This window comes from Rhamphochromis sp. 'chilingali' (assembly GCF_963969265.1).
Source record: "Rhamphochromis sp. 'chilingali' genome assembly, chromosome: 2".
In the NCBI taxonomy this organism is placed as follows: Eukaryota; Metazoa; Chordata; class Actinopteri; order Cichliformes; family Cichlidae; genus Rhamphochromis; species Rhamphochromis sp. 'chilingali'.
Genome location: NC_137930.1, coordinates 52,974,608 through 52,994,304, shown reverse-complemented (window position 1 = coordinate 52,994,304; position 19,697 = coordinate 52,974,608). Strand labels below are relative to the sequence as shown.

Genomic DNA, 19,697 nt, shown 5'->3' with positions numbered 1-19,697 from the left:
TTTTTTTTGGTGGTTACACCTTAATGTTGTACCAAAAAGTTGATTCTGTTTATCTGGACACAGTGTTTTTATTTATCCAAGTGACTTCTTCTGTCTCAGGTGATTGCAGGTTTTCCCAACCTTATGAACAGTACTTTGCATAATGACTGAAACTAGCCCACTGACTGAAAAATGGGTTGTGAGGTCAGTTTATTGATCATTTTGCCCTGCTGGATGATCAAAGCCCATTGACCAACTGATCAAAGACCATTGTAGTAGACCTCCTGCTATTTTAGTTGCGGACCCCTGATGTAGAAGGTGAACACAACAGTGGTCCCAGTAATAATTCGAGAACTCAGTGCATTGACCCCCAAGCTGGGGAAGTTGCTCCAGCAGATTCCAGGAACAACACCCAGGATCTCTGTCCAGAAGAGTACAGTCCTAGGAATAGCAAAGATACTGTGCAGAACCCTCAAGCACCCAGGTCTCTGGTAGAGTCCGTAATTCTATTAGTTCACTGGTTTGTGTTATATTACTAGTACTACTTCTATGTGCCCATTTTTGTTTGTTCTCATGTTTCTTCATTAATTTCATGTTTTATGCCATTTTGTGGTGCATTATTGCATTTTATCTTTTTTTTAGAAGGACTATATAAATAAATAATATCTTAAATTTTAAACAAAGAGTGAAAAAGAAAGAAATTCATCTTGTGCAACTGAGATATACCAAACTGGAAAGTTTTATTTAGTTATTCTTTGTGGGCTGGTCCTTACCTTGCATTTTCCTTTAATCGACGGCTGTCTCTGTAATGCAACATCCATTTCCATTTTCCCATTTTGCTTAGCTCTAGCAAGATTTCAGACACCTTTTTCATGTTACCTACAAATTCATTCAAGGTTCAAGCAATTAGTTAAATTAATAATAATGAAAATACTCCAAACACAGAAAACTAGTGCCCAATAAAAGTGCACATACAAAGGCTGAGAGCATCCAGCGCTGTTCTGTCAAACATTATAAAACCACCCTGCATGAAGAGTTCCTGATGTGTGAGATTCAAAACATCATCTGGTTCATCAATTCCAGCAAACTGCACATGCCGTGACTTCTTCAGCTCAAGCAAGTGTGGGACCTGAAAAGCAGAAAGTTGAGTCTTTAATAACTTTTATTTAAGTTTTGTTGTGATTTTTTACACCAATAGAACCATTACCTCACAAATATGCTCAGCAATGTCTTCATTCTTGAGGATGATGATCAAAGATGAAGAACAATCATCACCAGGGAAGAATTCAGATGGCTGTACAGGAGTGTGGCCCTCTGCCTCTAACTGTGCCTATTGAAATAAAATTATTACTCAGTGAGAAGTTATAAAATATATGGCAAGTTTATATTTTATATGTACAAGGGTTATGAAAAACAGCTTAGATCCTTTACTGTCACACCTCAATAATGGCTACTATAAGCACAAGCTTGTGAGAAATAAACAACAATTCATTTTAAGTTGTATAGATATTTTGTTACATTTGAATCTGACCCTTACCTTATGCACTAGAACCACCAGAGGGTTCATTTTGAACCATTTGGCATTTTAAAATCATGTAACTCAGTTACAAACCCCACAATCTCTTATTTCATTACTTTTTCTAAATTGACTTATTCCTCATATAATAAATTTGGGGATTTAAAGAAAAAAAATTACCACCATTCATACCTGGAACCATCAATAGTTATTTACCCAATCAACACAATGTTGATGTTCAAAGAAAACAATGTAATATGCTGCAGTCAACAATCACTGTATGGAGGGTACATACTTTTTGATATGAAGGCATGCGTTTCATAAATCAGAGACAGCTACATGAGATGGCTAGATGAGTACTATATGAGTACTATGGGGAGTACTATGGGGACTATAGTTAGATTAAAGACAAGGTAGGGTAAAACAGTGATGAGATATTAGGCAGAGTGGAGCAGAGTGCATGCATAATGAATGTTTGAGAGGCCGGCAGTTTGATGTTGGTGCAATGGGGAAAACCTTAGCTGAACTGAGTCCAGAGTCTGTGAAAACAAATCCTAGCAAATAAAGAGCAAAATCCAAATTGGATGGGTTTCAGTCCAGAATAGGTAAGGGGCTGTATACTGGGGTGGATCAGTGTAGATGCTGAATGAGAGAGAGGAAGATACGGTGAAGAGAAGATATCTGCCTCCGGTCACTATGTTTATTCCCTGATAGGTTGGTGAGTGGTTGGTGATCTTTACCCATATCACTCATGGGAAGGGTCGCCACTATAAAAATGATGATCTTGCCAAAAATAAATTACTTATTTTTGATGATCCCTAACAAACCATCACAAGATTGGTTCAGATCTCTGGATTCATATATTTCCAAATTCCTTTGGAAAGATAAACCCCCGCGTATTAGCTTAAAAACGCTACAAAGAACCAAGGATAGAGGAGGATTAGATCTGCCTAATTTTCACCAATACTTCTTAGCCAACAGGCTTCAGTTCATCTCAGAATGGTTAAAACATACCTTCTTAGTTGAGCCCTGGCTAGATGTTGAACAGGCACTATGCAAGGATCTAGAGATTTCAGACCTACCATTTATTAGCTCAAACATCAAAAGACATGAATGCTTTAAAAGTATCAACATCAGCTTTTCTCTAACAGCATGGTGGGAGTTTCTAAAAATAACGGAGTCTTCATTAATCCCATGCAAACGTACACCTATCTGGAATAACCCTGACATATTACAAAACAATAATATGATTAATTTCCCAGAATGGAGTTGTAAAGGAATTAAATACTTAGAACATATATTAGAGGGAACAGAATTTATTCCATTTGACAGACTAGTTGAACAATATGGGATCAACAAGACAAGGTTTTTAGAATATCAACAAATTAAATCCATAGTAAAAAAGAAATTTAACCTCAGTCAAGTTGAATTACAAACACCACTAAGTGCGGCACATTTTCTTACTCTTAAATCCCCCAAATTATTATCTAAAATATACAGAACATTTTCTAAATTAGATGAATCAATATCCCTTCCTACTGCAAAGTGGGAAGCAGATTTATCAGTCAACCTAGACCAAAACTTCTGGTCTCAGATTTGCTTAAAAACTTTTAAATTAATTAAAAATCCCAGTCTGCAATTAATACAATACAAAATACTTCATAGAGTGCACTATACAGGTCATCGGATGTTCAAGATGGGCTTTACATCTTCCAACAACTGCTCACACTGTCAAGGCAATACACCAGACAATTACATCCACGCTCTTTGGTTCTGTCCACCGGTGCAAAAGTTTTGGCGCGAGATATGTGAAGACTTATCAAAGTGTCTGAAATGTAACATTCCAACTTCCCCCTTAGTGTGTCTACTGGGCAGCTTAGATAATGTCACTTCAGAAAAGAATATAGCCCATATGATCTTCACTGCCCTATGCATAGCCAAGAAAACAGTCCTCATGAACTGGAAAAATAAAAATAATCTTAATTCTAACCAATATAGAAATTATCTATTAGATTACATTAGTCTTGACACAGCCTCTGCCACCACATTAGATCAATTGCTCTGGGCCCCTTTTATCAGCTCCATCACCTAGTGGGGGTGGGGGGTCATAGTTTGGTCCCGCCTTCACTGTTGTGATTGGTGAGGGGGTAGGGACAGGCTTAGGGCGTCGGGGGGTTCCCCGGAGGCATCTTCCTTGGGGGGCTCAACCCGGGGTAGCGGTCACGTCCGGTTGGGGGCTCTGTTGGCTCTCAGGTGACTGTTTCCTCGCGACTGCGTGCAGCGGGGCTAGGGGAGGGTCTGTGCTGACGGACGTGGGTTACTGACCTGGCAACCTGGCTGCCCCTGGGTGGGTCCGGGATGGGCGTGAGGTTCTGGGGGCGCTCCGTCTCTGGGCTGGGGCCCGGGCCGGGCCTCGGGGGCTTGGGTCCTGGTTGGTGTGTTGCCGGGGTTGTGGGCGGGTGGGTGCATGGGGGCCCGGCCCTGGAGCAGGGTGCCGCCGGTGCGTCGAGCCGCCTGGGGGGCTCTTCAACTGGTGGGGGGGATGGTCACATCTTGCAGGAGCTTTCTTCTCTTCAGGAACTCTCTGCAGGAGGGGGAGATACAGGAGAGGTGGAGGAAGATCTCAGCCTGGGCGTTTACCGTCTTATGTAGTCTGGAAGATGTGTGGATGGTGGGGTGGGTGCAGTTTTCCCTGTGGTGGGGTTGGGTGGACTGTCCAGGGCTCTGTGGAGCCGGAGGGCGCTACTGCACTGGGCCCCGGTCTGATGGGCCTGGGCCCCCCTTCCCTGGCGGGTCGCGAAGGGTGGGAGTGCCTACTGGGGTCAGCGGGGGAGCTGGCCCCAGGGAGGGGTTACCTGCCCCTCCCTTCCTTCCCTCCCCATCTCCAGCTGCCTCCCTCTTCCCGCTCCTCCACAACCACCCACACATGCAGGGCCTTGGAGTGGGGGTATGTCACCAGGGTGCAGAGGAGGCTACCCCCCCCCCCCCCCCCCCTGTCCCCTTCTGGCTGCCTCTGCCTCAATTTTATCCCACAACTTAGACATTCACATTATTCACACTCTCATTACACATACATATAGGATCTTGGGGGTGGGCACAATCACGGAGTCCAAATTACCATCAGGGTGTATACCTCACCCCTGACGTCGTTGCCCACCTCTCAATTTTAAATACACTTAGTCATTGAGGGCTAGCAGGAGGGACTATGCGCTTACCTGCTGCTCCTTGGCAGGTAGCTCCATGCCCTCCTGGGTTTTAATTGCACCTTAGAACACATATGCATCAACACTACAATGAGCGGGTGGAGGGAGGTTTGGAGTCTTCTCCCACCCCCATTCTCTGCGGCCTGCTGGAGCGGGAGGGCTAGTAGGAGGAGTTGGCCGTCCGACTGCGGTCTGGGGTGTGGGGCCTCCCTGCTGCTGCGGAGTCGGGGTGGTCTGCCTCTCCCCACCGCAGGGAAAAGGGTAACACCACCTGGGTCTGGGTGCAATTCCCCCCTCCAGGGGCAAGGGTACCTAGACCCGGTTTGTAGAGTACGCTTGGGGAGTGTGATTGTGTGTACAGCGTCTCTTTATGTCTGTCTCCACGTTGGTTGAGTGTGGAGTGAGTGCATATGAGAGCATGAGGGGGGGAATGGATGTTTGTGTCTGTGTGTGCCCGTATGTCTGTGTCTATATGTCAGGTTGGGTATCAGACACCACCTCTCTGGGGACACCTCAGGCCCTCCAAGGTTTGGAGGCCTATCTCCACCCACCACCACTTCCCCTGCCGGTGGCGGACTCTCTCAGGTGTCGGTGTGTTGGTGGTTCTTTGTGTCTGGGGGTGGGCGTCCGGGTACAGACCGGCTCACTCCTTGGCGGCCGCTTGTCGGGGCCTGGGGCCTGGGGCTCGCTCGGGCCCCTTTGGAGGTGGGGTGCCCCCGGCCTCTCGGCCTGGGGCTCGGTCACTCAGGCACAGCTGGGGGCCGGCGGAGCTCACGGGCGCGTCACTGCAACTCCCCCTGACTTCTGCTCCGCGGCTGCTGGGCGAGCCCTCATCTGGGACTCTCCTCAGCTCTTACTGGAACAGTGGCGCGGCTGCCCCTCTGTTGGTCTTCCATGGTCTCTTGTGTTCTGGGGGCCTCTGGATGTCTGGAGTTTTGATCTCCTCCATACCCACTTCACACCCTGGAGGACGGGGCTGTGGCCCCCCCACACTCCCTAGCAGATCATTACATGGAGAAACCTTTGGAATGCAAGCATGCTGATCCACACAGGTATGCACACATGGGTATTCACAGACGCGGACTAAAGCTTTCTTGGCTGCTGCCTCAAAGCACACTGTGCGCTGTCTATCTTGCGTGCTGCACAATATCGTTTATTATTTAAAAAAAAAAAAAAAAAAAAAAAGGTTGGTGAGTGGTTACAGCTGTTGCTAGGCTAAATTTCTTGCAAAAGACATACAGTGCTACACCAGAAACTCTCAAACTCTTGTGACTGATTTGGCTGTTAGCAGAATGCCAAAGTTGCCTGAAGTCTTCACGGAAGATGTTGACTTGTCAGCAAACATTTGCTAACTAACCACTGAGAAGTACTAAAACTTGAAAAAGTCTGACACAAACAGGAAACCTTAATGCTAAAACCCAAGACATTTCAAAAGGCCCAACTTTTACTTTGAAGGCAACCTGTTTCTGTTGTCTGTTTGCTTCACACTTCACAGTTTCACAACCGTTTAGCAAGTTCCACACATACCACAGGCAACCTGCTACACCAGAAGCATTTGCAAGTGGTTTTGGTTCAGATGTCTTGATGCATGCTCAATCATCCAGGTAAGTAAATCCCACTGGGGTTTAGCAATCAATTTCAGAGCAACAGCCAGCAACCACTTAAAACCAGTCAGGGAATAGTCACCTCCCCGTGACAGGGCTTTATAAGTCATCCCCCAAGTGGTCTGTAAGCCTCTGTGACCGACGTCTTAATGGGTTCTAAAATATGTTTGACCATTATAATCTGTAATGAATGACTCCAAATTATTTCCAATACTAATAAAATATATTTACAAAAAAAGTTCTGTAAGAGAGGATTTCTTTGCCATTGCTGCTACTGTTCCAAGCCAGGTTCAAAACAATCCTTTTGGTGGTTCTGTTTAGTTTAAATGGGTTAGGGTGGTATTCAGCCATAGTCTGAAGGAAATATGTGAAAAACACTGAACATACTAATGGAAATCATATAAACTGATTATACTGAGGGAGTAGGCCCAGTACTTTACACCAACATCTGTCTTGACTATTGTATTCAATATCTATTTCTGACCAATGACTAACTTTTTTCTTGTACCTTTCATATACAAGCATCTTGTGTAATTGAATTTGATCAGACATGTCTGAGATATAGCTTATAAACATTATATGGCTGAGAACACTATTTTAAAAAAAGTGTTTTACCTTGGTTTGTTCAAAGAAGACATCTTCTGACGTTGCTAGCATGTAGAACCTATACTTTGTTCTACAGGACTTCTTCACAACTGAATTTAGATTAGTCCGGAACGTTTTATCCATTTCTTTCTTCATTTGTTCACAGAAGTCAAAATGGTTACTTGGTTCAGTCTTAGTGCAACTCCTTCGGAAGTGTTTGGCTTTAGCTGAGACTTTTTTGAAAGCACAAACATCTTGCATTTTTGCTTCATACAGTCTGGCACATTCCACAGTCACATCAGAAACCCAGTCATGTTCCACAGTGTTATCTTTGCCTTCAGAAAGTTCTCCAGGACAAATCATCTTTTCTTCATTTTTGTCAGTTGCATCCTTCCTGTTGGACAGGTCTACCTTAATTTTTTGTCCAATAAGAGAGGTTCCCAAGTGATCCAGTGAATCCTCTTGCTCGTCTAGATTAGAGAAGTTGATAGTCAAAGGACTAGTGCAAGACAGCCTTATTTTGTCATGACTGTCTTCTTGGTGGGTGGGTCTCCTCTCACTCTTTTTCAAAGCCTGTTTCATTTGTTCTGAGAAAATGAGGGATTCTTGTTCAACTGACGCCTGAGTGAGATCATCTTGAATGCACCTCCGAGAAACTTGTTCCAGAAACGAATAAGATCTCTTCTGACTATTGTTATAGACTGTGCATACAAGTGAGCTTTGAGGCCCCAAGACCAGACTTTTATCTATGTTGTCGCTATTTATTTGATCTATAAATGAAGCTGCTGCACTGGAGGGGTCTTTGAGATCCATCTCAATATTTTTTCTAACAGTTTGCTCAACTTTCTGAGCTAAACCATTTGTTAAGAAACCTTGAATTTCATCAACACGTTTTGAGGAACTTTTTGCAGATTCAAAAGACTCCATAGGTGGTGGCAATGACAGATTCATGTCGAATTTTGAAATATCCTTTCTCTGGTACTGATATGAGGGAAATGAATTTGATCTACTATTACCAACAACTGGAAGCCAAGTAGTTTTGAAGGAAAGTTGACTGGCATCCTGGTTATCATTTAGTCTTTCAGAACATCCTTTAGATTTTGCATTTGTCCTCTTTTCTGAGAGCACAGATGTTGGCTTGCTATATTCCAGTCTAGGGGTTTTAGGTGGGTTGTTTTTGAGAGAATTTTCAATTTGTGTATCTACTAAGAAGTAATCTGCTTGACATTCATCATTCTTCGATGGTTTGACAGCGAAGACAGGACGATGATTGTATGCACGGGATTCCTGATTTACATTCGACTGCAGTGTTGGTTTAGGTCTCTCTTGGTCTAAACTTGGTTTAATGACTTGGAACAACTCGGATGGACAATTTCTGGGGAACTGGCCATCCTGCCCTATCAAGGTTTCTTGTATACCGACTCTTTCAAAATATTCCTGAGGAACCGAGTCAGTTTTCTTTATATTCAACTTGACACCAAGCACTTCTTCCAATTTACTTTTAAAAGGTGATACAAGTAAGTTATCTGATGATTCTATGTGCAGATCCTGTGAGGTAGAAGATGACACAAGAGCTGACTTTTCATTGCCTATTTTCTTATCCTTAAAGTCAACTGTAGGTTGGTCAAAGGCTAAAGAACTTGGGGTACATTTGCTACTAGGTTCAGGGGATTGAGCAACAGACTCTTTCATTTTAGGTGTTTCGATCTGACAGGACTTGTCAATGTGGTTTGATTTGGACAGGAACTTGTCTATACTTTGTAGAACTCTTAGAGTCCTTGCTTCAAGATCAGGATGGAGAATCTGGTGAAGGCTGGAATCAGTCTTAACAATGGAACTGTGACAAAGTTTTTTCTCACAAGGCAGCTCACCATTTACAGGTGCTGAGCTTGTGTTGAGGCATTCACGATTCAAGTTTTTGCCAGTTATACTACTACTTAATGCAGAATTGCTTTTGCCTGGGCTAGAACAAGATGGGTACCCATATGGTTTTTCATCTATAGTTGGAGTAGGGCATCGGTCATCTGACTCCATACCAAAGTCTACTGGCCCGTAACTTTCATTTATATCAAGAAGTAACATTTTGCAAGGTTCTTCTTTTTGACTACATGCTTGAGATGTACTACATATCTCACTGGTCAGTGCAGCTTTAGAGTAGCTAGAGTCACTGATGAATGGAATTTCTTCCTGGCCTTGTACCACTTCTCCAGACTTGCCTTGGGGGTGTGAGCCATGTAGATGTACACTAATCTTTTCTGAGGAATCTATTCCAATAAGAGGAATTTCAACACCACTGCAATTTTTATCCAATCTCTCATTTGTTTTGCACTCTGCTCTGAGATCCATTTCTTTAGTGAATGTAACTTGTGCCTCAAATATTTTTGGAACTTCAGACAGAAGTGACTGAGGCTGGCATTGAAATTGTTCTTTGCCAGTTGCATTATCAACTTTCGCCAGTACTGCATCCTTTCCTGAGGCATCCATTCCAATACAAGGAATTTCATCCTCAGTGCAACGTTTGTCCAGTCTATCATTTTTTTTGTCTCTTCCAACATCTGTTTTTTCTGCAAATGCCATGTTTGCCTCACACATTTTTGGAATCTTCCACCGGAGTTGGCGTTGAAATGTTGCTGTGTTATCCTTTACCTGTACTATAAGTTCTTCTGATCTATCTAGTCCAATAAAAGGAATTTCAACCCCAGTGCAACTTTTGGTCAATCCCTCATTTGTTCTGAGGTCTGTTTCCTTAGTAGATGCCACTTGTGCCTCACATATTTTTCGAACCTCACAAGGAGGTGAATGAACCTCGTGTTGAAATTGTTGTTTGAGATCCTTAACTTCCTCTGTTGACACAGTTTCCTGATCTTCATGATCATTGTTACTTTGACCAAATGTGTTTTTGTGAATTGCACTGTCATCCTTTACTTGTACTGTTACCCTTTCTGAAGGGTCTCTTCCAGTAAAAGGAATATCAATAGCAATGGAACTTTTGTCTAGTTCCTCATTTGTTTCATTAGTCCTAAAATCTGCTTCTTCAGTAAATGCCACTTGTGCCTCACATAATTTTGGAGACTCACATTTGGGTAAATGAGGCTGGTGCTGAAACTGCTCTTTGTCATTCTTTACTACGTCCTCTGTTGACATCGTTTCCTGGTCTTCACAATCCCTGTTACTTTGACCAAATGTTATTTTGCTTATTGCACTGTCATCATTAACCTGTACTCCAACCTTTTCTGACGCATGTATTCCAATAAAATAATTTTTAATTCCAGTGCAACCTTTACCCAATCCCTCATTTTCTTTGTTTGTTATGAATTCTTCTTCTCTGAGGCTTTCTTCCTTAGTAAATGCCACTTCTGTCTCACATCGTTTTGGAAACTTACACTGGGGTGAATGAGGCTGGGGTTCAAATGTTTTTTGTAAGTTGTCATCCACTGGCCCTACCTTTTCTAAATGATCTATTTCAGTAAAAGGACTTTCATCTGAGATGCAGCTTTTGTTCCATCCCTCATTTGTTTCATCTGTCCTGAAATCTGTTTCTTCAGTAAATGCCACTTTTACCTCACTTGCGTTTGGAACCTCACACAGAGGTGAATGAACCTGGTGTTGAAATTGCTCTTCCTCATCCTTTACCTCTTCCTCTGTTGACTTAGTTTTCTGATCTTCATGATCATTGTTACTTTGACCAAATGTGTTTTTGTGACTTGCACTGTCATCCTTTACCAGTACTATAACCTTTTCTGAAGGGTTCATTCCAGTAAAAGGACTTTCAAATGCAATGCAACCTTTGTTCAGACCCTCATTTGTTTTATTAGTCCTGAAATCTGCTTCTTCAGTAAATGCCACTTGTCCATCAGATGCTTTTGGAGCCTCACACAGCGGTGAATGAACCTGGCACTGAAATTGCTCTTTGTCATCCTTTACCTCTTCCTCTGTTGACTTAATTTTCTGATCTTCTTGATCATTATTACTTTGAACATTGTTGCAGTCTGTTATTTCTTTGTTTTGGCTCTCCATTTCAAAACTGTCTTTTACCAGAGGCATAGGCGAGCTTCCATCAGATACAAGTAATACTGCTGATTGAAATGCCTCATCTCTCAAATAATTTTTTTGGGGGGAGATTTTCTTAGTTGCAGGCTTCCTGTATTTGGATTTAATTCCCAAAGGAGTGTGAGAATTATTTTCTGAAATGAAATAGCCATCTGCCAGTGCAATACCATCTGCACAAAGCATCGGAGGTAAGCCATGGCAGACATTGTTGGTGTTGCTTACTACTGGTGGTTGCTCGTTCATTTCTGCTTGATGATTACTGCGTGTAATGTAGTTGTTGTTTACCAAGTCTGGACCATTACACATTACAGGTAATGGCTGATCAGTCAAATCCTTTCCAGCAGACATGCAGTTTTCTTTCTCATATAGTCCATTTTCTTTAGAGTGACCATATTCTTTCATCACTTTAGCCTTATGCTTTAGGTCACAGGCCAGAAACCCTTTAAAATGTCCGCGATGTTCTTGTGAGACTCCTTTATGCTCCTCCTTTGATAATAGCTTCTCACTTTCTACACAATTTCCATTGCAGGCAATAATATCTGATTTCTTTCCAGAATCATCACCTGCATGACTAACCTTTTGAGATGGCTCTGCATTACCTTCTTGGCTTGGGTGTTCCTTCCTTTCACACATTGCCAGTTTTTTCAATTTGTTTTTTTCATGCTCATCTGTCTGAACCACACCTTCTACTTCCATATTGAGGTCTCCTTTTTCAGGTTTCACAAATGAAAAGGAATCCATTGCACCTTGTTTCACCAAGTCCATCTCTTTAGCTCCTAGATTTTTAGTGCTCTCTTGCATATTTTTCCCCTCTTCACCGCATCCAAGTAACACTTGACCAATTCCAAATTGTGCCACAGCAGTGGTGACCTTGACAGATGCACTTTGTGCCACTTTTTGAAGAGGAATGGCTATTCCATCACCTCTAATAGATGGAAAATCAATCTTCTCCAGGCAGATAGTTTTACTGTGAGGACTGGTCTGCTTAGCTTCATGAGGCTTTATGAAATTTTTCACGTCAGTCACAATCGTTTTGGAATGAACCATGTTTTCAGAAGGCTGAAAAAGAAAGAGTTAACAGAAAATATAAACAAATCACACTAAAATATCAATTTAATTCATGCAATATGTTAATTGAACATTTCAGACTGAGTGGTTTGTATTTAATGTCAAAACATTTTATACAAAACAGCAGATAGGGCTGGGCCATATTATACCGTTCACGGTAATACCAGTATAATGTTAGGCAACGATAGGAAAATGAAATATCGCGATAGAATATGAGTACAACGCGCATAGGCAGTGCCTTTGTTTTCATACGCACATGGCCGATTGTTGAGTGAAACAGATGAACCAGAATTGGTTTGTAAAAATGGTGCAACTTCAGCGATGTGGAACTGGTTTGATGTTTGTCCGTCAGATACACGACAAAGCACATTTTTTTGCAGAACATGCAAGCGGCCGTCGTTATTGTCGTATTTGTCGTATTTGTCGGACTAAGATGCTCTTAAATCTGGGAGTAATCTGGGTCCTAAACTCCGTATGCTTCAGGTCAAACGAACACTGCAGCATCACTGAGAGTTAAAAACTGTCTAAATTCTTTCATCTTTAATAAAACGATCAGCATTGCTGCTATACCAGGTGTAACTATGAAGTTTAACTTCCAGGCATCCATGAAAACAAAATTTATTACATTTAACCAGAGGCGGAGCCAGACATTTGAAACACCTGGGGCTTAGCCCAAAAGGGTAGTATGCATGTGGGATTTTTTTTACTTTTTTTTTGGGGGGGGGGTAGAAATGACTGAAAGATTAATAGGCTCTGTTTTGAGTTTTGTTCAAAGAAAGAATGACTTCATATAGGGAAAAATATATATCACATGTGCAGGACACCTTAAACTAGTTTTTTAATTAAGCAGCAAGGCAGAACAAGGTCAGGGCTGTATCAAGACACGAGGACTAAACCCCAATTCAACCAGACCCAGAACTGATCCAGAATTAAAACAGGACTACAACAGTTCAAAATCAGGACTACTTGGGATTTAACCAAGACAGAACCACAATCAGAACTAGATGAAAGTAGCACTAAAAATCATCATATACAGTGGGGCAAAAAAGTATTTAGTCAGCCACCGATTGTGCAAGTTCCCCCACTTAAAATGATGACAGAGGTCAGTAATTTGCACCAGAGGTACACTTCAACTGTGAGAGACAGAATATGAAAAAAAAATCCATGAATTCACATGGTAGGATTTGTAAAGAATTTATTCGTAAATCAGGGTGGAAAATAAGTATTTGGTCACCTCAAACAAGGAAAATCTCTGGCTCTCACAGACCTGTAACGTCTTCTGTAAGAAGCTTTTCTGTCCCCCACTCGTTACCTGTATGAATGGCACCTGTTTGAACTCATCATCTGTATAAAAGACACCTGTCCACAGCCTCAAACAGTCAGACTCCAAACTCCGCCATGGCCAAGACCAAAGAGCTTTCGAAGGACACCAGGAAAAGTATTGTAGACCTGCACCAGACTGGGAAGAGTGAATCTACAATAGGCAAGCAGCTTGGTGTGAAAAAATCAACTGTGGGAGCAATCATCAGAAAATGGAAGACATACAAGACCACTGATAATCTCCCTCGATCTGGGGCTCCACGCAAGATCTCATCCCGTGGGGTCAAAATGATCATGAGAACGGTGAGCAAAGATCCCAGAACCACACGGGGGGACCTGGTGAATGACCTGCAGAGAGCTAGGACCAAAGTAACAAAGGTCACCATCAGTAACACACTACAACGGCAGGGAATCAAATCCCGCAGTGCCAGACGTGTTCCGCTGCTGAAGCCAGTGCATGTCCAGGCCCGTCTGAAGTTTGCCAGAGAGCACATGGATGATACAGCAGAGGATTGGGAGAATGTCATGTGGTCAGATGAAACCAAAGTAGAACCTTTTGGTATAAACTCAACTCGTCGTGTTTGGAGGAAGAAGAATACTGAGTTGCATCCCAAGAACACCATACCTACTGTGAAGCATGGGGGTGGAAACATCATGCTATGGGGCTGTTTTTCTGCCAAGGGGACAGGACGACTGATCCGTGTTAAGGACAGAATGAATGGGGCCATGTATCGTGAGATTTTGAGCCAAAACCTCCTTCCATCAGTGAGAACTTTGAAGATGAAACGAGGCGGGAGTTGAAAGTCCGTGTTGCTCGGTGACAGCCCCAAAACATCACTGCTCTCGAGAAGATCTGCATGGAGGAATGGGCCAAAATACCAGCTACTGTGTGTGCAAACCTGGTAAAGACCTATAGTAAACGTTTGACCTCTGTTATTGCCAACAAAGGTTATGTTACAAAGTATTGAGTTGTATTTTTGTCATTGACCAAATACTTATTTTCCACCCTGATTTACGAATAAATTCTTTACAAATCCTACCATGTGGATTCATGGATTTTTTATTCACATTCTGTCTCTCACAGTTGAAGTGTACCTCTGGTGCAAATTACTGACCTCTGTCATCATTTTAGGTGGGGGAACTTGCACAATCGGTGGCTGACTAAATACTTTTTTGCCCCACTGTACCTGCACTACACTTGTTTTTTTTAATTCTACCAAAGTACACTATTTAGATTGAGAAAAGTTTATATAATTATTTAGCCTTGTTGTGCAAACAAGCCTGCATAACTTAATAAATATAGAATTTGAAAAATAACAAACCTAAAAAGAAACACTAGGTACGAGATACATGAGTACCTATGATACGGTGATACTTTTGGTAAACGACCATTTGACTAACATGTCTGTCTCACCTGCTCTTGTTCCATCTCTTGTCCTGTGGAGGTGGCATGGCACAACACAGAAGAGCCACCTCCACAGGACAAGACTCAGCAGTCCATCTGCATCTTAAGGATAAAGGACACTCTTTCGAGGATGCCAATGTTCACATTTTGGACAGAGAGGACAGATGGTTTGAAAGAGGAGTGAAAGAAGCCATCTATGTCCACTGTGAGCGGCCATCTTTGAACAGAGGCGGGGGTTTACGACACCAACTCTCTGCCATCTATAATCCAGTTTTGAGATCCCTTCCCAGACGCCTTAACGCCCACTCACATCCTGGGCCATCTGACCTCAGGAATTCGCATGATAAGGTGGGGCCAGGTTTCACAATGAACACACCCGAAACTCTGGCTGATTGGGACCCACACCCAGGAATAGAGCAGCTGCCAGAGAATTCAACATTAATGAATCAATGGTACAGAAGTGGAGGAAGCAAGAAGAATGAGTTTACCGTATTTTCACGACCATAAGGCGCACTTAAAAGTCTTAGATTTTCTTCAAAAAGTACGGCGCGCCCTATAGCGCAGTGCGCCCTGTGTGTTGTAAGGAGGACGTAGTAGAGAACACCATGAGAACGCTAAAGGGTGAAGTGTGGGCGTTGATCGTATATACCGGACAATCGCACATACCTGTATAAAAGGACAGGTATGTGCATTATGTGGAACATCGTTGTTTTAACAACCCTGAAAATGGCAAAGAGACACGCTTATGAAGCACAGTTTAAACTGAAGGCCATCAGCTATGCGGAGGAACATGGAAATCGAGCAGCGGCGAGAGAATTTAAGATTAACGAATAGATGGTTTGCAAATGGAGGAAGCTAGAAAACAAGCTCCGGCAGGTCAAGAAAACGCAGCTGAGTTTCCGCGGACATAAGGCGAGGTGGCCCGAGTTGGAGGAAAGACTCGAGCGGTGGATCATCGAGCAAAGAACGAGCGGGAGAAGCGTTTCGACGGTCACCATTCGGCTAAAAGCAGTTTCACTAGCTGAAGAGATGAACATTGAACATTTCCAAGGAGGTCCGTCTTGGTGCTTTCGTTTTATGAAACGGTGCCATTTTTCCATCCGGACCAGGACTACGGTAGCGCAGCAACTTCCAGCAGATTATAAGGAAAAGCTGGCCATCTTCCGCTCCTACTGCAGCAAACACATCGGCGACAAAAACATCCAGCCCAGCCACATCACAAACATGGACGAGGTCCCGCTCACTTTTGACATCCCGGTGAGTCACACTGTGGAGAAGAAGGGGACCAGCACGGTAGCGATACGCACAACGGGGTATGAAAAGTCTTCTTTTACTGTTGTGCTTGGCTGCCATGCTAATGGACAGAAACTGCCGCCTATGGTGATTTTTAAGCGAAAGACTTTGCCTAAAGAGAAGTTTCCAGCAGGAATCATCATTAAGGCAAATGAAAAGGGCTGGATGGATGAGGAAATGATGAAAGAGTGGCTGAGGGAGGTGTATGTAAGGAGACCAGGTGGTTTTTTCCACGCATCACCATCGCTCTTAATCTGTGGCTCTATGCGTGCCCATCTCACAGCCGATGTGAAAAAACTAGTGAAACAAATTAACTGTGAGCTTGCTGTCATTCCGGGAGGCCTGACAAAGGAACTCCAACCGCTGGACATCGGTGTGAACCGCCCGTTCAAAGTAAGGCTGCGAGCGGCCTGGGAGCGATGGATGACGGATGGAGACCACAGTTTCACCAAGAGTGGAAGGCAGCGCCCGGCGAGTTACGCCACAATTTGCCAATGGATTGTAGATGCTTGGGCTAACATGTCTGCTGGCACTGTTGTTCGAGCTTTCGCAAAAGCCGGCATCATTTCCGAGGAGCCGCACGGCACGGAAAGTGACTCTGACAGTGAAGAAAGTGAACTTGGCATGTTTGATGGAGATTTAGCGCAGCTGTTCAATTCAGACACAGAGGATGAGGACTTCGATGGGTTTGATTGATGATAAAAATGTGAGTACCAAACTTTGTTTTGCTCCTGCTTTATTTTTAAATTTTGTTTGTTGTTGATGATGACGATTGCTGGTAATAAAAATGTGAGTACCAAACTTTGTTTTGCTCCTGCTTTATTTTTAAATATGCACACTTGTATGCTTGTGTGTTGTTGATGATGACGATTACCGGTAATAGAAATGTGAGTAAGGTACCGAACTCAGGTTTGCTCCCGCTTTATTTTTAAATACGCATACGGTACTTGTATGCGCCCTATAATCCAGTGGGCCTTATGTGTGTGTTAAATACAGTAATGGCACACATAACAGACTGCGCCTTTTAGTACAGTGCGTCTTATGGTCGTGAAAATACGGTAATAAAGTTTGATTTATCTGACTGCTTTGTTTCGCTTAATGTGCCTTATAATCCCGTGCACCTTATGGTCCGAAAAATACGTACTGCACACTGCAGTTTAATGTTGCAAAGCACCTCTTTTTAACTTCAGTGGATATTATACATGGTTATGCTCAGGATATGTCAGCCCATTTCTACTGGAAATGCCTTTTGGTTAAACTTTCAGCAAGGAATTTGCATTTGCACTGTTACATTTTTATAAAGCTTTAATGTACATAAAAACCAGCTTCTTGTTTAAGTGAAAATAAATAGAAGGTTGTCTTTTTGCGCTAGTAATGTTGTGGAGTTGTATTTTGTCTCGCATCAATTATATCGTCAGTTATATCGTTATCGCAAATTTTCAAATATATATCGTGATAAATATTTTTGGCCATATCGCCCTGCTCTAACAGCAGATACTGTTAGCCTTTTTCTTTGTTGCTCCAAGGTAAGAGCTGAAATGTCCTTGTTTCGCATCATCCAGGTATTTGAGCTTTATGAGTGTAAAGATATGTGGAAGCTTCCCAAGAGACTGAACACAAATACCACTTCATGATCTATACATTTGGTTGTATTTTGAATTCAGCAACATAGGAGGACAAATTTAGACTAAATGATTAGAGTCTTTCCCAGGCCATCCAAAAGACGTAGACAGATTTATGGCTTTTCTCAACAACAATGCGCCATTTGATGACAAATAGCCTCATAACATTTAGGACACAATTTACTGGCACTGGGCATTAATTAAAATTCTAACAATTAGACTAAATGACTAGTAAGCCTGATACTGATTAGTGACAATAGTGACAATTAATCAGCTAGTTGACTAGTCACACAGATCCCTAATCCAAACATCCTAGCTGTCTAGACCTAAAATTTCTGAGGTGTAGCTGAAACTGGAAAACCATTTAATTTTAAAAGAAATTAATTCATATATTATTCATATTGTATGTTTGAAGTAATAGTAATGTTAGAACCAAACCTGAAATGTACTTGCCTCATGAAGCTCTCCCAGTGGCTTTAAAGAATTCAGTGTTTCACTGGGTTCTTTCTGTTCACTGGAATCAAGCGACCCTTTTTTGTGGATTTGTGGATGTGAAGTGACTGACTGTAGACAGGTGCTGGAATTTTTCAGTGACAAATCCAAAACCACAGAATCTTGATTCAATATGGTGTCATCCTTTTGGCTGAGGTCCAAAGCATTTGACAACAAAGGGTCTGAAGTGTCTGGTACACTTGGGCAAGAAGCAGCAGTGTCTTTATGCTCAAATATAGTTAAGCCAGATACAACTGCACTCGTCATTCCCAATGAATCATTCTCTTCTGAGCAGGAGTACGCAAAATTTGACTCAACGTGAAAAAGGCGTGGTGTTGACCGACTGTAAAACAAGCCTATCCACATGTGGACAATTAGCCGCACCTCTTCATTAGTGTCTTGAATGGAGAAATCCCATGGCCTGTTGAAGATATCAAATTGTACAAAGGTTAGCTACATAACGACATCTGAAGTAAATGTCAGCGCTATCAAAATAAACAAGAATAACTTTTGTCAACATGTTTAACTTTATGCTGACATATTACTGGATAAATAACTGTGTACATACCCATGCAAAGCTCGAACAATAGTTTTGTCTTTTGGATCGCTTGTAAACTTGCTGTCCAGATTAAAGTCATAGTTTTCTTGCCAGTGTCTTGTGATCTTTATACATCCTTCCATATTAACAAAAGTACGGGAGTATCTGAACTTTTGTCTGCAAGCCATGCGCTTTTTCAGATATTCTGGTGTCCTGTCGTATTCACTTCTGTCTTCTTGACCAACAGAGGGCTGTAGTGTTTGAAATCCATACATTGTCTGGTCATGGTGCAGAAGTCTCGAAGAATCACTTACAAGGGATGTACCTGGCAAACCCAATAGTAGAGAGGAAGATGGGGGCAATGAGTAAGCATGTTCTTTAGATACCAAACCAACGAGTTCACCGTTTACTACAAGGTGGCTTGGTGCAGGAGACTCATGTGGCTGAGTGGATCTATCAGCAGGCTGTCTAAGCAGAGCATGAAGAACTGACTCTTGTTCAGCACTGGTAAGGTCTTTTTTAAGGTCAGACTTCTTCAAACTTGTCTCAGGTTTTCTCTCAAATGATGGGTTTGGTTGTGGAGGGGCCTGGTCATTATTGGCACTGAGTGCCAAGTCAGCAAGTAAGTTCAAAGCATCTGCAGGTGAGTAAGCCCTGTTCATTTTTTCAGTCTTCCTGACAGAATTATCGCTAGTACAGTCTTTGTTTTTGAGTTTTTCACTGGCAAAACAAGCTGGAGTTTGAAAGTGCAACCACCCTGTGAAGACAAAACAGAGAAGAAACAAGAGAAACAGCATGAAAATAAAATGTAGCACATTGAAAGCACTTGAAATATACCAGTCTATTATCATTACGAATTTGTCACCAACATATTAAGTATGCCATTGTTTAGAACAAAGGTGTTGGTTTATTTAGCCAATAATGTCAACCCTCTGGAGATTGATAGGGCTAGCAAAAATGCAGCACAAGCAAAAAGGAGCAAAAGCAAACTAGCTGTTTTCACACAATTCCTCAATTAAACG

The 19,697-nt window shown here is 42.4% G+C and overlaps 1 protein-coding gene across 2 annotated transcripts in view; it reads right to left on the bottom strand.

Annotated features, from left to right (window-relative positions):
• The window catches only part of tasor2 (transcription activation suppressor family member 2), a 35,330-nt gene that overhangs the window by 2,976 nt on the left and 12,657 nt on the right, over positions 1-19,697 (bottom strand). Inside the window, exons 15-20 of one of the 2 annotated variants that reach the window (XM_080862519.1) lie at positions 18,706-19,432; positions 18,099-18,558; positions 6,918-11,996; positions 1,187-1,309; positions 955-1,108; positions 753-858 (exon numbers count right to left, since the gene is read on the bottom strand). In XM_080862519.1, coding sequence (XP_080718645.1) covers positions 753-858; positions 955-1,108; positions 1,187-1,309; positions 6,918-11,996; positions 18,099-18,558; positions 18,706-19,432 — 6,649 coding nt within the window. The remainder of the gene's footprint in view (positions 1-752; positions 859-954; positions 1,109-1,186; positions 1,310-6,917; positions 11,997-18,098; positions 18,559-18,705; positions 19,433-19,697) is intronic. The other variant, XM_080862520.1, reaches the window with a different exon arrangement.